Consider the following 17187-nt stretch of genomic DNA (forward strand, 5'->3'; position numbering starts at 1 on the left):
CATACTTACTGGAGTAAAACAACTGTTGTCAACCTCAAGTCCTCTCAAAGTAATCATCATCAACTTAACCGTAATTGGTTGAGTTTAAATGATATATTTAAAAAAAAACTGTTTTAATAATGCTTAGACACACACACTAATACTTTTAAACGATAAAAGTTTTTATAAAATTTTGTTAAATGCTGAAATTGATAGAAGTCAAAGACGAATAATAGACAATAATATCATTTCGTATTTGCTGCGTTCGGTTATCTTTTGGCTATCTGCTGCAAAAAAATTTGCAATTCTGAGTAAATATTGAATACATTGCTTTAAGCTATTCTACTATAAGAGGTAGAGTCTAGGTCTAAAAAAGTGTTATATTCAACGACCATTTAAAACAGAGTTCTTAAAGCACATTAAATCTTCAGACGTACTTAAAATCTTCGAAATATTTGATGAGTAATAGAAAGCTAAACTTTATTTTTATTAACATCTTTCTTCATAAACTTGTTCATCTTATTTTCTCCAACTTCAATTAACAAAACCTTGTCAGTTTTCGTTAATAAAATAAGATTATCCTTACTTACAACATGCTTTTCCAAATAGTTCATAGGTTTAATAATTATAAAGGAACATTTGTTGCTTAAGTAACCATTAAACTAAAATTAAGGTTACAGGTTTAGCTTTAAGGTTTTATCAAAAAATAAAAGTAATATATGTACTTATGCAACTTGGAAAAAATTGCCATCGCAGAGTCTAAAAGAGAAAGATTGTCGAATCACAGAACAGATGCCCCCACTTCAAATCGTGCTATTTTTAATTTAATATTCAAATTATCATTAATTTCAATTAAAATAAATATTTAAGCTTAGTATGTTAAATATTAAAAAATACTTTCATTTAAACTAGCTGTATTGTACACAAATAAAAATATATTTTTTAGACTAATAGTAAAGCCAAAACTTATTTTATTCAAAATTTGGATCACAGGATAACACAGGCTGCTGATTGTTTTTATAATTTTGTTTTATATCTAAAACAATGTTTGAACACCAGTATTCTGTTTTGTCATAGACCGCTGTTATTAAATAAATTGCAACTAAAAATAAAGAAGGTAATTTTGTTGGAAATTTCAAAGTGTTTTTAGTGTAAAATAGTTATTTTTTAATAATTCAATTAAAATATTTACAAAATCCCTGTTTAAGAACTTTTGAGTTCACATTATACAATCCAAAACTGTGGGTTTGACTAATTGAAGTTAACTTTTTGTAGTTTTTATTGATTACTGATATCATTACAAAAAGTTGGACCTATTTATCATTTATTGTTAAGCTAAAATTATGCTCTATAGGATAATTTCCACATAGCTGAGAAAAATATTTTTAATAGTGAGATAAGGTAAGTTGAATGTCAAGCATTCCTATTTTTCAAAAAATTCATTTATTCAAAACCTACTTTTTGTGTTATTTTAACTGAAAAAAGCAAGTAGAGGTAAATTAATAGTTTGACAAGATATTGCAATTAAATTATATTGCATTGGGTGTTTTGCTCTGTGTACACGAAGTCATCAAATGCAGTATAGGCAAAACTTAAATCTATTGGTGAGTCTTTTAGAACATTTGTCAAAAGTTTTTAACAAAAAGAGAGGGATATTAAACTAAATATGTTCCAAGATATCAATGCAAGCTCTTTTCGACGTCAAAACCAATGTAATTTACTTGAAAACCTATAGGGTGTAATAATTGAGAATGAAAGTTTTGAATTTTATATAAAATATGTCATAGTTTCCTAAATTGAGATAATGATTTTCATTTGTTGAAAGAAAATGGAAAATAAATAGAAATCTGAACTTTTTTTATGGATGCTAAAAATTTCTAACAACACACTGTCATTTTCACTGTACTTATTTTTTTTTTGTAGAATCAAATAAAACACTGACATTATAAAATTATACCTTAAGAATTTTTATTAAAAGTATATTAAATGGATAAAGTTTCAACTAACTGTTAATTAGTAGTGTTATGGTCACATGACCGCGTACTTTTCATTGGCACGTGTATGAACCACCTACAGTAGACTACCGCTTAAGTACGCAAATTGAACCCGACCAAAAAGTGCGTACTTAGCACGGGTAGTGCGTACTTTTTGACGACATAGTATAATATGAAATTTAGTTGTTTGTTTTCTTTCTTACAACTAGTCATTAAATAATTAAGCCAAATGAAGAAGTCTTTTTATTTTAAATAACATTTAATACATAATTCTAATCTGCAAAATTTTTTGAAAGAAAAACGTTTCAGGGCTGTTTTTGTAAGAAAATTTATATCAGTAGAAACATTTATAGTACAAGTGCACAATGATAAGATGCTCGTTAATTTTTTTTTTAGCTTTAGTTTTTTGTTGTTGTTGTTTCTTTTTATATGTTTATTTTGACTTTATATAATTTGTAACTAGTTTTTGTGGTTAACTAGTTTTATATTATGTCACATTAAAGTTTTAAAAAAAGTTGCACTACCAAAGCCAACATATGCCTCCCGTGATAATATGAGGGAACTTTTTAAGATTTTCAATGCTGAAATGAGAATGAATTCTCGCAAAAAATCTGTAAAAGCAATTATTTAGGTTATTTGTTTATTTAAATTTGATATAAATATATAAAAACTTATAAAAAAAATATAAAAAACTTTGAAACTATTTTTTTTCTGGATAAGTGCGTACTTAAGGCGGGGTGCGTACCAAAAAAGTGCGTACTTTAGCAGTAGTCTACTGTACTTGGCACAAACTGTTATATATTTTGAAGAATGCAAACAGTTAAGTAGGTTAAAGGTAAACCAAACATAAATTTTTCAAAAGCAATCAACCGGACCATGTTACACTTGAGGTGGATTAACTTGGTTTAATTTAAATAAGATTTTTAGTGTTTTATGTACTAGTTTGATATTTTATAGTTGCACAAGGTCAGTAATTTTTGTAGGACTGTCAACAAACCTTTAACTCAATTATAACAGAAAAACTTTGATTTAAACTTTTGAGCTGATGTAACTTATTAGTAAATTTTTTTTATAGAGTTCATAAAGAGTTTACTTTATTTCAATATTCACAAACAAGTCATACTAGTTCAATCAATAAGTCAGTAAGTATAGTTAAAATGAATCTGGCTTTTATTTTATTAGTGAACACTTAATTTTCAATAACAAAATTTTTTATACTTTATTAGAATCAATGATTTTTATTGTGTTTATATAGATTTATTTTAATTATTTAACTTTTGACACTTGAAGCAAAAATAAGTAAAACTTTGCACACTTGTCCTACAAATACAGCTTTTAAGAAACAGTCTGTTAAGACTTAAAAACTAAGACGGCTAAAGTTAAGTTTATTGTAATGTTTTTCAAATGCTTCGAATGACCATATTTTGACAAATATTTAAAACCAATATAGCTTAATCATTATTTTTGACAAAATTAATCGCTAATAATCAATTCATAAATATCTTTTAAATAAAATTTAAGACTGTCAAAGTTTTTATAAAATCTAATCATTTAAGTTTAGTACTATATATTGTTAGACCTATGCGACAAATTCATAAGTAAAGTCTCTAAGAATAAAACAAAACTTAAAATACCTTATTTTTGTTTAAAAAATTTATTAATTTTTTGAAAAATAAACTTGGAATGTGATATGAACTAGATGTATACGATAAAATATTTTAAATTTAAATTATTTTATCTTTTTTAATTTATGTAAAATAATACTCTATTTGTTTTATAAAAAAATGAAATTTAATATAGTTATATATTTTTTTAAATATATAAATGTAATTTGTATTCTATTTTTAAAGTCATTTTATAAAGATAAGTGTAAAGTTATAAAAATTTTGCTGAAAAAAAATTGTTTAAAAGTAAAAAAAAAAAAACCTAAATGTACTTAATTGTATAAATTCTTATATAGTTACCAAAAATTGTTAGTTTTAATAATTTTGTATCAGTTTTATTGTTAGTTATGTTTTAAAAATTTGTGTATTTATTTTTTAGTTTTTATAGTGTATAAAAAACAAAGCGTATCTTAAATATGTTGTTTTAGTTTTGAAAATTTAGAGTATGCAGTCAGAAGTATTTGATTTAATATGTTTATTGTTATTATTTTTATATTTAACTTTTATGAATTTAATTTTTTATAAATCTATTTATAAAGAACTGCTAAGTTATTTATTAAATTTACTTAGTGAGATAGTTTCTAAACTTTTTTTTTTTTTTATTACGTATACAACAAAAACAAATGTATTAATAATTGATTTATATAGCAATATACTCTTATAGTTTCTAAAAATTAGTTTATTGTTTATGTTTCCAATTACTGTTAAAGAGCATACTTACAAAACTTTTGTTTTTAATTTTATTATCTAAAAAGGATTTTAAAGCATTTTATAAAGCAGACTTGAAATTAAAAAACTAAAATAAGTCAGTTTTAAAAACTTTCTTTTTCTTCATATTTATATGTAGACATTCTTAATTATTTTAGCTGTTAGATAAACAAAAGTTATAATTTAAGTTATTTTAATTAACCGCATTAAAATTTCATTTATTAGTAATTTATTCAGTACTATTTATGGTATTAAGTTGATCAAATTTTAGGTGACTATGAATAAAACAGTTGTTTTTTTATTTTAATCAGGGAAACTATAGCATTTTGTGTTTACTGCCTAACTTTCAAATATACATTTTTCATTTTCTTTACATGTTACTGGTTCTAATTATTTAATGTTGAGCGATTAACAGTTTGGTACTACTAAGCTTAATTCATGCCAATTCACCTAAGTTCTGTGAAATAGTATTAAGGTTTTATTTTAAAAAAATTAATATTTTGAATATTATATTAAAATATTTTATATAAAATTTAAATTGTTAAAGTTTTAAAATCAAAATGAACATAAAAAAATATTAATACTATTTAATTTTGAAACTTAGCTTTAAAATATTTTTTTTGTTTTGTTTAAATAGGTCAAGGCTTTAATTTTAAAACGCATCTGTCGACTTGTAAAACATTTACTAGTTTAATTAAAAGTTCAATGATTGTATAGTTTATTAGACTAAAATCTAAACAACTACAGTTTTAAGTTATAGAATTAGAAACATTTGAAAGTAGATCAATTGTTCTCGTTTATCGAACTCAAATATGATATGTACTACGAATAATTGTGAATGTTATTATTTATTTTTTTGTTGGAAAATCTGTTTTAAGGTGAACTCTTTTTTCTAAAAAATAAAAAAAAAGGTTGAGAATAATTAGATAAAAAGTCTATATTAAAACAAACAGCTTCGATAGCCTATTTAATAATTTAGATAAAGACTTAAGTAAGTTTGTATATAAAAAAACTTTGTTTACCTACTATAAAATTAAAGAGTTATATACCTAAATTTACGTAAAGATAAACCTATTATTAAATAATATTTTTTCAAATCTAAAAACATTTTAAAATCCTAATTAGTACGTTGTTTATTTGTCTTTGAAGAAGCTTTTTTTAATTTATTTTTGGTAAACAACAAATTAATTAACTAATATAAAAAAACTAAACCTAGAGTCATAAAGTAGACTATATAAATGATCTCGTAAAAGGAAACATGTTTTTAAAGTTCTACATTTTTATACTTTTAAAAGAGTAAAACTATATTTAATCTGGTTTGTCGAAAAATATCCGAATAACTATTTTAAACAAAAAAACATGTTTAAAATATTTTTCTCAAAATCTTTACTTCTAAAGCAAGCTATGATAATAGTTATAGATTTAAACTCAATTTTTTGTACTCTAATAAACAGCAATAATAGTTTTATGGCAAATGTCTATTAACTTATTCTAATGAATTAGTTTGACTGTTTAGTTTTTAAATAGCCATAATTTAAACTATAAAATCTAATTTACTTAATACATAAGTAAATCTCGTTTATCAAGTTTTGCTTTAACACCGTGATTTTCTAGTTAAACTTAAATTAGATAGAAAATTATTGAAAATTTAGATACTTAACTGAAAATAAACAAAACACTTTAAAAAAATTATTACAGTTTTTAATTATAATTGTAACAATATTGCGTATAAAGTTGATAGACGTTTTAAATTTATTTTTCAGAGCTTTTACTTAAAAATAAAAATACGAATAAGATATAAAAAATATGCGCAGTTTCTCAAATCAAAGTTATAAATAACTTATAAATTTACCGGCTAGATTTAAGTTCGTGTAAAAAAACGTAATATTTTACAATTTTCTGCAAAAATTTAGCGTACTGAATTTTTTTTATTACTATTATATAATCTATACAATGACAGAGACTACAAGTTTAAATCAAATAATTTATTCACAAGTAGATAATATACATTGCTTATTCACCTATCTGGACTTCACTTTCCGGAGAGTTTCAGTCGAAAAAATGTCCAAAAAAATTCAATATAAAAAACAATGATTTTTGTTTGATACAAACATAAAAGCTTAAAAAATTAGGAAAAGCAAATTTTAGAAAAGGACAAAACATCAAATAAAAAAAAACGAGTTGCGCTAACCTTCGAAAATAAATCAAAAGTTTGTTAAATGGTAAACAAAGTGTGCAATTTTTTTTATGATAGAACAGTTTAGCATAGGAAGGTCACTTTGTAGAACATTTTGAGTGAAGATAAACTTGGTAAAGTTTAATACAAAAAAGAGGAGCTGAGATTTTAATATTCATTATGTATTACTTAATCTACAGTAGTTTGTTATTTTATAAAAAAATCGATTTTTTGTACTTCTTAGGAAAAACGCTTATCCGGATTTTTTTACAAATAAACCTTGCCCAACATTTTCGGATAAGTGAATAAGCACGGTACTGACCAAGGTATAGCGTCATGAAATAAAACTAAGGCTTATATACAAGACTATATCTATTCTAAGAAGTTTAATAATAGATATATTGCAGCAGTTAATGTTGTAAACAACACTAAAATGTCTGCAGAAGCATAAAAACAAACAAATGTGTAAGTGAGATCAAAATAGTACTTAGAATAAGCAACATAAATATTATTATAGAATATTAGTTACCTAAACTAAGTTAAGTAGTAATTATGTTATATTAGATTGTTTTTAAAATTTATTGAAGGATTACTTAAATATTTTTATAAACCTTTGTTTGTTACAATTTACAATATTCGTTGTAAAGTTGACTTACTTAAATAATTTTGTTTATAAAATTACACAACTATAAAATTTCAGAACACAAGAAGTAAAAAAATATTAGGCAATATAAATAAGTAAAATAACTAAACAAAAAAGCATCAAAAGTAAGACAAAGAATACTTATATAGTTATAATAATATATTTTTAATAATTCTGTACTTTCTGAAACATATTCTGTGTGAAAGTTCAATTTTATTTATATGAGAAAACTAATTTATTTTTTAACTATAAACCCTTACTAAAAAAAACAACAAAACATTAATTGTTGCTTAAACTTTAAGATAAAACTTTTTTTTGTCAGGAACGTTTAAGTTTTTACTAAATATTATAGATGCTTTTAAAGGTAAATTGTTTCAATAATCAGATTTTTTTTTTAATTATCAACAAAGTTAGGCAAAAATTTTTATAAAAAGTTAATGAAACATCTAAAACACGAATCTTTCATATAATCAGGTTTTACCACAAAAACATTTCGTATGAGTACTTTTTAATTTTTTATTGCTTACAAATTAAAACTATACTTATAAAGGTTTCGAAGTTTTTTTTTCAATTAAAACACATACTACGTATTTAAAAAATTAACTTATAAAGTTATTAAAAGTAAACAAATAAAGTTTACCAAGCAAGCTAACTGAAAATGCTTAAAACTAGAAAATAAAACTATAAAAGAAAGTTTTTACGTTGGAAGTACTAAAATATTACAATAGAAGAAGCAAGTCTAATAATCATTTTGTCGCAGATAGTAGACTTATTATACAAAAGTTTTTAATATGTGTCTAAAAAAAATTAACATGATAACGTTTGAAAACGTATATCCTTTAAACAAAAAAAAATAGAAAGGAACAAATGAGATCGCTATATAGTTTTTAAATTTTTACGTTTTTAAACCTTGTACTAATGTTTAGCTTTAAAATTTAACTTTAACGTTTTAACATTTTTCTGTATGTTGCACTACCCGAGTTTAAAATATATAATATTTTCATTTTTATTTTTGCTTACTATTGCTAACCTATTTCATTAATAATAATCACACTTGTTTGTATGAACATCAACGTCGAGTATTTTTCTTTTATCTCAAGTGCATAAGTTTAATTAATTTTAAAGTAGAACAACTTTTATAACTAACTTAGCTATATTTGACTAACTAATAGATAAAGTCAAACCTTTTTTATTAAATTAAGTTTTTTATTTACAAACAAACTATCTTTAATACTTCAAACATTATCAGCTAATTCATATTTAATGCAAAAACAAATAAATAAAACACTCTCTCAAGTTTTTGTGATAGTTTATACGTATTACACTACTTTTCGTCAGAACTTAACAGTAGAACAATTCTAAAACTATGAATAAGTTTTTAAACAAAAACACAAAAAGTTAAAACTAACAAAGTAATAAGCACAATAAATAATCAGTGTAAAGTAATAAATAATTAAACTCAAATACTACTAACGGATAAAAAATAGATAATTTAACTAAATAAAGACACTTTATAATCAAATTCCTTCTGTTTACACAGTTCTGGTTTCTCCAAAAATATAGAGATAGCCTCCAACTTCACGAGATCAAACACACTATTGCAATGATGGATTATTCTAAATCTGGATATGTCATATTTCCTAGCACAATCTCTATTATTTATTAGATGTTCTGCAACTGAAGATCTTTTTGCTGCGTTTTTTGTTGCTATTGTCTTTATTTCAGGTTCTTGTTCGATGAATTTCAATACACAAGCAGGTAGATGTTCTTTTATCCTGGTTTTTAAGTGCCTAGAGGTCTGCCCGATATAGCTCTTTTCGCAGGAGCAATTAAACTTGTATACTACACAACTTTTGTCTTTGTCTGGTATCGGGTCCTTCAGCTGCACTTTTAATAAAGATTTTGAAAGAAATATAACTCTTGGAAGCACTTGATTGTAAGATGTTTTTGTTAAGTCTTTTAGTTTGCTCTCAAATACTCGTGATTTTTCTCCAATATAAGGTAGTTTTAATATTGCTAGGAACTTCTCCGGTCCAAATAGTCTAGGTTGATTTATGTTATTGTGGTGTGATTTTATCACCTTCTTAATCAGATCTGGTGGGTAACCATTTTTTATTAGAATTTCTTTTATTCTCTCAACCTCTGAATGAAGTAATTCTTTCGAACAGATTCTGTATGCTCTATGGTACAGCGTTTTGATTAGGTTTACTTTTCGTTTCTTGCTACAAAACGATTGGTAGTGTAAGTATTGCCCAGTGAAAGTTGTTTTTAAACATTTGAATTTATCTATGAATTAAAAAAAAACTTTTATAACTACTATTTTATGTTTTTGCTCATAAACCTGTTTTGAATCTATAAAAAAATTTAGCTTTTCTCCTATGAGAAGTAGTAAAATAAATTTTCTTATTTTTATTAATTTAATTTTAGTTTAGTAAAGCAACACTCAATAAAGCTCAAAATTTATCTTGAAAGCTAAGTTCTAAACTTGATGCTCTATTCAAGATGAGTTTTATATTATTTGAATTTTATAACATTTTAATTTAATAGTTATTTATAAATTTTTTAGTTTAGAACACTACTTAATTTTTTTTTTATATAATAGTTTTTTTATTTCAGAATTAAAAAAAATTCTTTATGTCATATGACTAAATAAAACTTGTCATATTCAAACTTAGATTTTATATGGCCTTTTTATGTTTTAAAAAATTTTCCATAAATGCTCATTAACTGGAATTTATTTATTATCAAAACAAAAAAAAATAAAACATTAGAATTTAAAAAACTGTGAAAAGTCCCTTGAAATTTATACAAAAATAAAAAATAAGGTATTAAGCTATATTTCTTTAAATTTTATAATATTTTTGCATAATTTACTAGTAAATGTAGCCATATTAAGACAATAAAAGTTCAGTTTTTTATTTCATAAAAAATTCAAAATTAAAAAAGTAAGGATATTACAGGACACCCTTATAAAAAGAATTAATAATCTAAATATTTTCTTGTAAACCAATTTTCACAGTAGTTTTATTTTATTTAAAGTATTATCAAATAATAAACATTTGACAATCATATAAGAAGAACTTTAAAGAAATTGATAAAAAAGTTGGACATGGTGCAAAGAACAAAACAAAAATTTTTTCAGCATAATTATCTTACTTATATCTTAGTATTTTAAACTTATCTAAAAATAATTAACAACAATTTAATTTTAACTATGGTCAAAAATAGTTATGTTTTTAATCCTGGAAAAATACTGAAACATCTGGAAGAATTTTCACAAACCTAAAGAAATTAAGAAAACCAGGAACATAAACAACAAAACATATTACAAAAAAAGCTTAAAATTATGACTATATTTTTAAATAAAGTTACTATTGTAAATCATTGTTTTCCCAACCTATTCAAAGAAATTACAATACCTTTGACCATTTTTAATTAGATTACTAAAAAATATATTATTTAAAACATACAAATATTACTTCTAACATATCATTAACTCCAGAATAACTACTTTAAATTCTGTTGCCCCTTTAGTGCTCAAGCCTTCAATTTTGACTATAACTCCTTTGCCTACAAGTGCCACTTTGCCAACTTTAAGAAACACTAATTTGAAATAAGGCTGTAAAAAAATATTTTTTTTTACATTTTATAAAACTAAAACTAACTAAACTAATTTTTTAGGTATAGTCAGATATTAAGAGTTTTTAAAATAAATTTTTTAAATAGAGCTTTTTTATAACTGACTTTTTCATAGTTTTTATAGAGTTACCACTTACTCAGAATATTCAGTATAAATCAGTATATAAAAAAAAATCTAAAGCTTACTTTAAAAAGCTCAGTATATTTTAAGGTTTTTTAGTATCTAAGGATGACTAAGAATAATTCAGGATATTCTGATTTTTTTAAACTTAAGCCTACAGTAATTTTTTTTTAACTCAGGATAGTTTTATTAAAGAAAAAAAGTCTTAAAAGTTTTATTAAAAAAGTTTTATATGGTATTAAGTAAATTTAGCTTTGAATATTTAGATATTAATCACAAACTTTGTTAAAAGGCTTGAATTTTTATTACATTAAAAAACAAAACTAAAATATAAACATTTTGAAAAATCTCTTAACAATTGAGAACAGTTTTATGGTCACCAAGAAGAGTTATTTTTACTAAAGGAGTTAAAACCCTCTATAAAAAATAAAGATATGTCTAATAGATTATAAAAAAATCAATTTTTGTTTCAAAAAAAATATTTTTTATTATCACACATAAATATAAGTTTGTAGAGTTCAAAACTAAAAACACAATTTTTCAACTAAAGATTAAAAAAACAATTGTTTTATCTTATAACAAATAAAAATTAAGTCTTCTTCATTTTTTAAAAATTTACCAAACTAATACAAATAAAGTTATAGATGTGAATATCTTTTTATGTATACAGATTTTTATTACTTAATTTAAACTTTCCTATTTTTTATACAGAGTGATATTTTTACGTGGAAGTACCTTTATATAAAAGTTTAGCCAAAGAAAATAAAAATCTGTAACTTTGAACAGAATTGTATATAAAATAAACTGAGATAAATAAAAAGTAATTAACTTGGATTATTTTACACATTTGGTTTTATATAGTATGAACATACTCAAAATATCACTACAGTACTTTTATAGTAAATTTTGATACATAAAAAAACTTCTAACTTTATTTTAAACTATATTAAAAATACCAGAAAACACGCTTTTAAAAACACCAGAAATAGTTTTTGAAAACCTGTATCTTCTCTGAAAAAAATAGATAAAAAAATGTTTAAAACTTAAGAAGAACAATTTTTGTTGAAATGGTTTACTTTTACTTAATTAGTGTTTATCTTATTATATTTCACCTAATAAGCTTTCTTCCCATGCTTATATATCAAAATTGGCTACCTTAGTATAAAAAGTTTAAAGAAATTTTATTTGAAAGATTGCTTTCCTTCTCCTATGACAATAATAAAATATGAAACAGTATTTGTAAATAAAGGTTATACTTTAGAATCGTATTAATCATTAATTAGTTAATAAAACAGAACATTTCCAAAAGGCTTGGTATTTTAAATTAAAGCATAACATTAACAATCTGGAATTGAAGAAATTTTGAAAAAAATAAACATGAATTTTAAAAAATTTTACATGTAAGTAATTGAATTTTAAATACATACCAAAATCTATTGTATACAGTTTTTTTTTGTATCATTCACTTTTTTTCTTAATATAAAGCCCTATTAATGTAATGCTATGACAGTTATTTTACGTTAACTTCATTTTATTTTAAAAATGAAAAAAAAAAGTATTTTTTTAAGCCTAGAATAAATTAATAATTCCTAAAAAACTATCGAAAATAACTTATAAAACCCAAAAACAATTTTAACCTTAAATAAGTCATATATCAAGACTTTTAAAATGTTTTTTGTTTTAATAAGTTATTTGAACATATCATTTTCAACATTAAATTAAGCAATAAAATTTTATACATATCATATAACTGATTACATTTTAAAGAAGGATATGTTGCAGTTTTGTAAATTGTTAATGTGTTTTATTGATTATGACGTCATAATACATCAAAAACATTTGAAATGTTTTTAGTGTATGTCTGTATTTATGATCTTTCATTTAAGATAAATTTATATGTCTGAGACATGTATAGGTTTTTATTACCTTTTAGGTCAAAAAGTTGAAAAATATGCAACTTTCGGTCGTGCAAATTTGTTTTAAGAAAGCATTTTCTTTTTCTTTTTTGCAAAAATTTAGTTTGTTCTGATTAAATTTTTCTACATCTTATGAATACTACACAATGGACTTTTGCAATAGAAAATACCGTTTCATGTAAAAATTACACTTAATACTCTGCAGTCAACTATTTTGAAAAGTTCTCATAAAGTATACATATGGTTGTTTTCATAAAATTAAAACCTTTATGTATGTTGATCTCTCTTAACTATGTGAAAACTTGCAAAACAACTAATATTATAATTGCTTATAAATTAAGTTATAAACATAAAAGACACATTTATAAGCACCTAAGGACTGTAGAGTAACTATAGATGTAAAGTTTTTTATACTTAAAAACAAGACAAAAAATTCTTTGAATTTATTTTTTTTTTGTAATTTTAAATTAAGAATGTTACAGTTTTACTTTTTATATATAGTATTTTAGTTTTATTTTTCGTTTTATTTTTGCAAATCTCTCAAACGTAAATATACAATCTTAATCCTATTTATAAAAATTACTATAAGTTTGTAATTGTTAAAAAGCTATATTTTTTTATTTGCCTTATTGATTTATTTTTTAATTAGCAATTGAATACTATTGTAATTTGTAAAAATAATAAGAAAAAACTTTTACTATATAGTTAATTTTGAAAAACTTGGAACATGACAGTTTAGGAAAAAAAAATCTAGAATTTTAGAAATTTTGAAACAAACCTGGAAAAATCTGGAACTTTAACAAAAATTCCTTAAAAACCCATTAAAAACTGGATTTTTAAACAATTTTTTTTATGATAAGTAGAACGTTTTGAATTGACAAAAGGTTGAAAATACTGGTTATTGAAATAATTTCTATCATGTATAAATGGAACTGTTTGATTATATCAGAACTGTTTGTAGCACTAGGTTACACCCAGAAATTTAATTAGATACAAAATAATTGTTGTTTAAAGTCCTTTCTAATTTGAATTGTCAACCGGAAGGCAAGTTAATCTTAAACAAATTTATATTTTTTATATTAGCTATTCAAACCAGCAACAGTATTATAGTAAACTTCTAATCGAGATCTTCCAGATGTAGTTCCAGAACTGAACGTTCTTGTTACTTTATTGTTTATTTTAAAGATTATTTTGAAAAATGTTTATTACTTACCAGGGCGTGTTTTGACTGGTTTCCTGTTTCCTAGGAACCCCATAAAAAAAAAAATTTTAGAATATTACTAAAAACGTTGTTTATTGACTCTGTTTTGGTTATTTGATAAACTTTGAATAATGAATATTGAACTTATAACACTGAAAGAAAAAAAAGTTTCCTTATCAAAAAATGATCCTTTTTGCCCAGCTGAAATAGATTTTAAATAAAATTTCAATTGTGACGTCATAATAGGTAAAAGTTTTAAAGTAGCATTTTCTTTCTGGGAAACTTTTCAGTAAAATACTCTTAAATTCCACTATAAATTATTATTTAGTGTAAATAACTTTAAATACAGTTTTGTTTTTGAACAAGTAAGTACAACTCACTTAAAAAATGTCAAATATAACCATTAAAATCTTATTTTATTTATTTAATTGTATATAATAATGTTGTGTGAAGCTTTTGTACTTTAAAATTTATATTTTTTGTTTATGTGTCAACCAACTGGTTTAAACCTTAAAAATCTAATTTGGAAGTTTTTAAAATTATCTTTAACCTATTACACCACCTGCCAATTTATTCTTTTGTTATTTAATGGTATTTTAATATTTTTTAATTTAAGTTGTTTTATTTTTGTATATCTGTTAGCCACAAATTTTGTTCTAGATTTTTTGAAATTCAGAGAGATTTTAAAATCATTATTAGAAGTCCTGCACTATCAGGCAAACATTTAATTGTAATTTTAAGACATTTTAATTTAGTTGTAAAAGTCTAAAGATTTTTTGGTAATTACCTAGGATGATGTCGCACCAATATCAAGCTGAAAGTATATTGTGTTCAATATATTTTTGAACCATAGTTCTAGGCTTAAAATCAATATTTGATAGATCTATAATTATTCTTAGTTTTAAACAAGCTATATAAATACATAGTTAGAATTAAATTCAATTGTTATAAACTAAAATATTTAATCGATTTTATTTTACAGTATAGAAATGTATATAATTTATTTTATCATTTGATTTGTTTTATAATAAAAAGAAATAAAATATTTAAGTTTTTTTGGTTTATAAAGAATAAATTTTATTTATGTATTTATAAAATATAAGTTTTAAGCCTAGAATTACGATAGATAATGACATTGAGTTTAATTTAATTTTAGATTGATATTGGTGCGACATCATCCTAGGTAATTACCAATTTTTTAGTGAAATTTAAATTTTTATAGATTAAATTACTTAAAAAAAACTTTTATTATAAATATATTTTTTACATCTCTTTTAGTTTCAATTTATCTAAATTTAATACAGTATGGTAAATAAAAACATATAATCTTTTGCAAATACTACTTATTTGTTTTTTCTTGTTTCCAAGCAGAAAAAAGCATTTTAAACACAGAGTTTTTTGGCAAAATATTGCGTACTTAACTGGCAGTGCACACGTAAAAAATGCGTACTTAAGTGGAACAAAAAAATTGTGAACCCCCTTTGAAAAAAGTCTAGACACGCCCCTGTTACCTACTTAACTTTTCTTATTTTAATCCCAAGTAGTTAAATCTTAATTTAGTATCTTTTTAATGGTATGTTCATGTTAGATTTAATCTTTGTGTCCAAGTTATGATCACATTTAAAGTAATTTCTATCGTATGATATGATATTTAGTAAAAATACGAGTTCATAATATATAAATATAATATATAATAAATAATAATAAATTCTATAATAAAAATACTAAAATTCACATCTAGATTTTTTAAGTAGTATAGAATACCTCTAAACATCATATACTTCTAAGTTAATTTCAAATTTAGTTATAGTTTTTCTTGAGGTTGTACACTACACTCTAACTTTACAACAATAAAACTTTGTACTAAAGGTTTTTTACTAAATAATAAATAAAGGTTAAGAATATTTAATTAAGATGAATTCTGTTGTAGTAGAAACAAGTGTAGTATATTTATATGGTAATTTTATTACTTAATTAGACTTAACTAATAATATTGATAATAGTTTGATAACATAATTTTAGCTATTGTTACTGAATATTATAATCCATATTATTGTAATATATAAATATAATTTTATACTTGACTTCTAAATAAAACTTGTCAACACAAAATTAAAACTAATAAATAAATAAATGTTCTGCAACAAATTTACTATTTAAGTTTCTATTATTTTTTGAAATTAACTGCAATCCAGTTTATTATAGCAAAACTATAAACAAAAGTTAATTGTTATTTTTAATTAGACATTGATTAAATTTAAAAAAAAACAATGGAAAGTTTATCATCAAATACAGTTGATTCAGGTTTATATTTTAATGTAGAATGTGAGGTTAGTAAAATAAATAATTGACAGTATTTTTTTTAATATACTTTAATGTTGTGAGCATCTTTTATAGAAAAATCTTAAAACTAACTTACATTTTTATCGTGCACGTTATAGTTTATTGTTAATTAAATATTATACAAGTATATTTGAAGTTAGGTTCGCATATATTAACAATAAGATAAAACTTCGGCTACCATACAGCTAAGGCTAGTTTGTTACTTAAATTGAAATCATTGGTTTCTGTAATCCATATTTGGCTGTACTGTTGAAAATCGTTATCCTTTCAGTTTAAATTTACGTTAATATTAGCTAGTAAGTTTATATGGCTCATTACAGAACCTAAAAAGGTGTTGTGCTTTCTATAATAAGACTTATGTGCATAATTTAATACAACTTTTCATATATTTATAACAGTAATTAACTTATTATATTAACTTTAACGTTTTTATATTCTATATCAGTTTAAACTTAACGTAAACTGCGCTTAGTAAACTTTCATACAAATTATATAATAAGGTTTTTATTATGTTAAAATGCTTTTTTACATGCTAAAACTGCTTAAATTTAAAGTAGACGTTAAAATATAAGACTTAAAATCAGTACAACTTTAGTAGTTTTAATTTTTTTAACTATATTAATCTAATATTATTTGAATTTGCAATATTAAATACTTGAATAATATAACAAATTGTTTTAGCTAAGTTGGAACAAGTTCGAAGAGAATTTCGAAAGGGTGTTTCAAACTTGGGAAAATTTACTTCAGGGTATTAGAAATATTTCTGATTGGGAACAGTTTCGAACGACTATATATCAAAACGT

General features: G+C 22.9%; 1 protein-coding gene across 1 annotated transcript; it reads right to left on the minus strand.

The window, feature by feature from the left end:
- Positions 1-8656: 8656 nt before the first annotated feature.
- On the minus strand, positions 8657-10593 carry LOC145841142 (uncharacterized). Its single transcript, XM_082948514.1, has 2 exons — positions 10562-10593; positions 8657-9386 (listed from the first exon to the last, which is right to left on the minus strand). Exons 1-2 carry the CDS (start codon positions 10591-10593, stop codon positions 8657-8659), a joined length of 762 nt encoding a protein of 253 aa, XP_082804640.1.
- Positions 10594-17187: the final 6594 nt, after the last annotated feature.

This window comes from Thalia democratica, chromosome 7, assembly GCF_965202585.1.
Source record: "Thalia democratica chromosome 7, ktThaDemo2.hap1.1, whole genome shotgun sequence".
Classification (NCBI taxonomy): Eukaryota; Metazoa; Chordata; class Thaliacea; order Salpida; family Salpidae; genus Thalia; species Thalia democratica.

Coding starts and splice junctions, on each gene's coding strand:
- LOC145841142 (XM_082948514.1), bottom strand. CDS start 10,593: ATGGTCAAAGGTATTGTAATTTCTTTGAATAG. Junction 9,387..10,561: donor ATTGTAATTTCTTTGAATAG/GTTGGGAAAACA, acceptor ATCGTTTTGTAG/CAAGAAACGAAAAGTAAACC.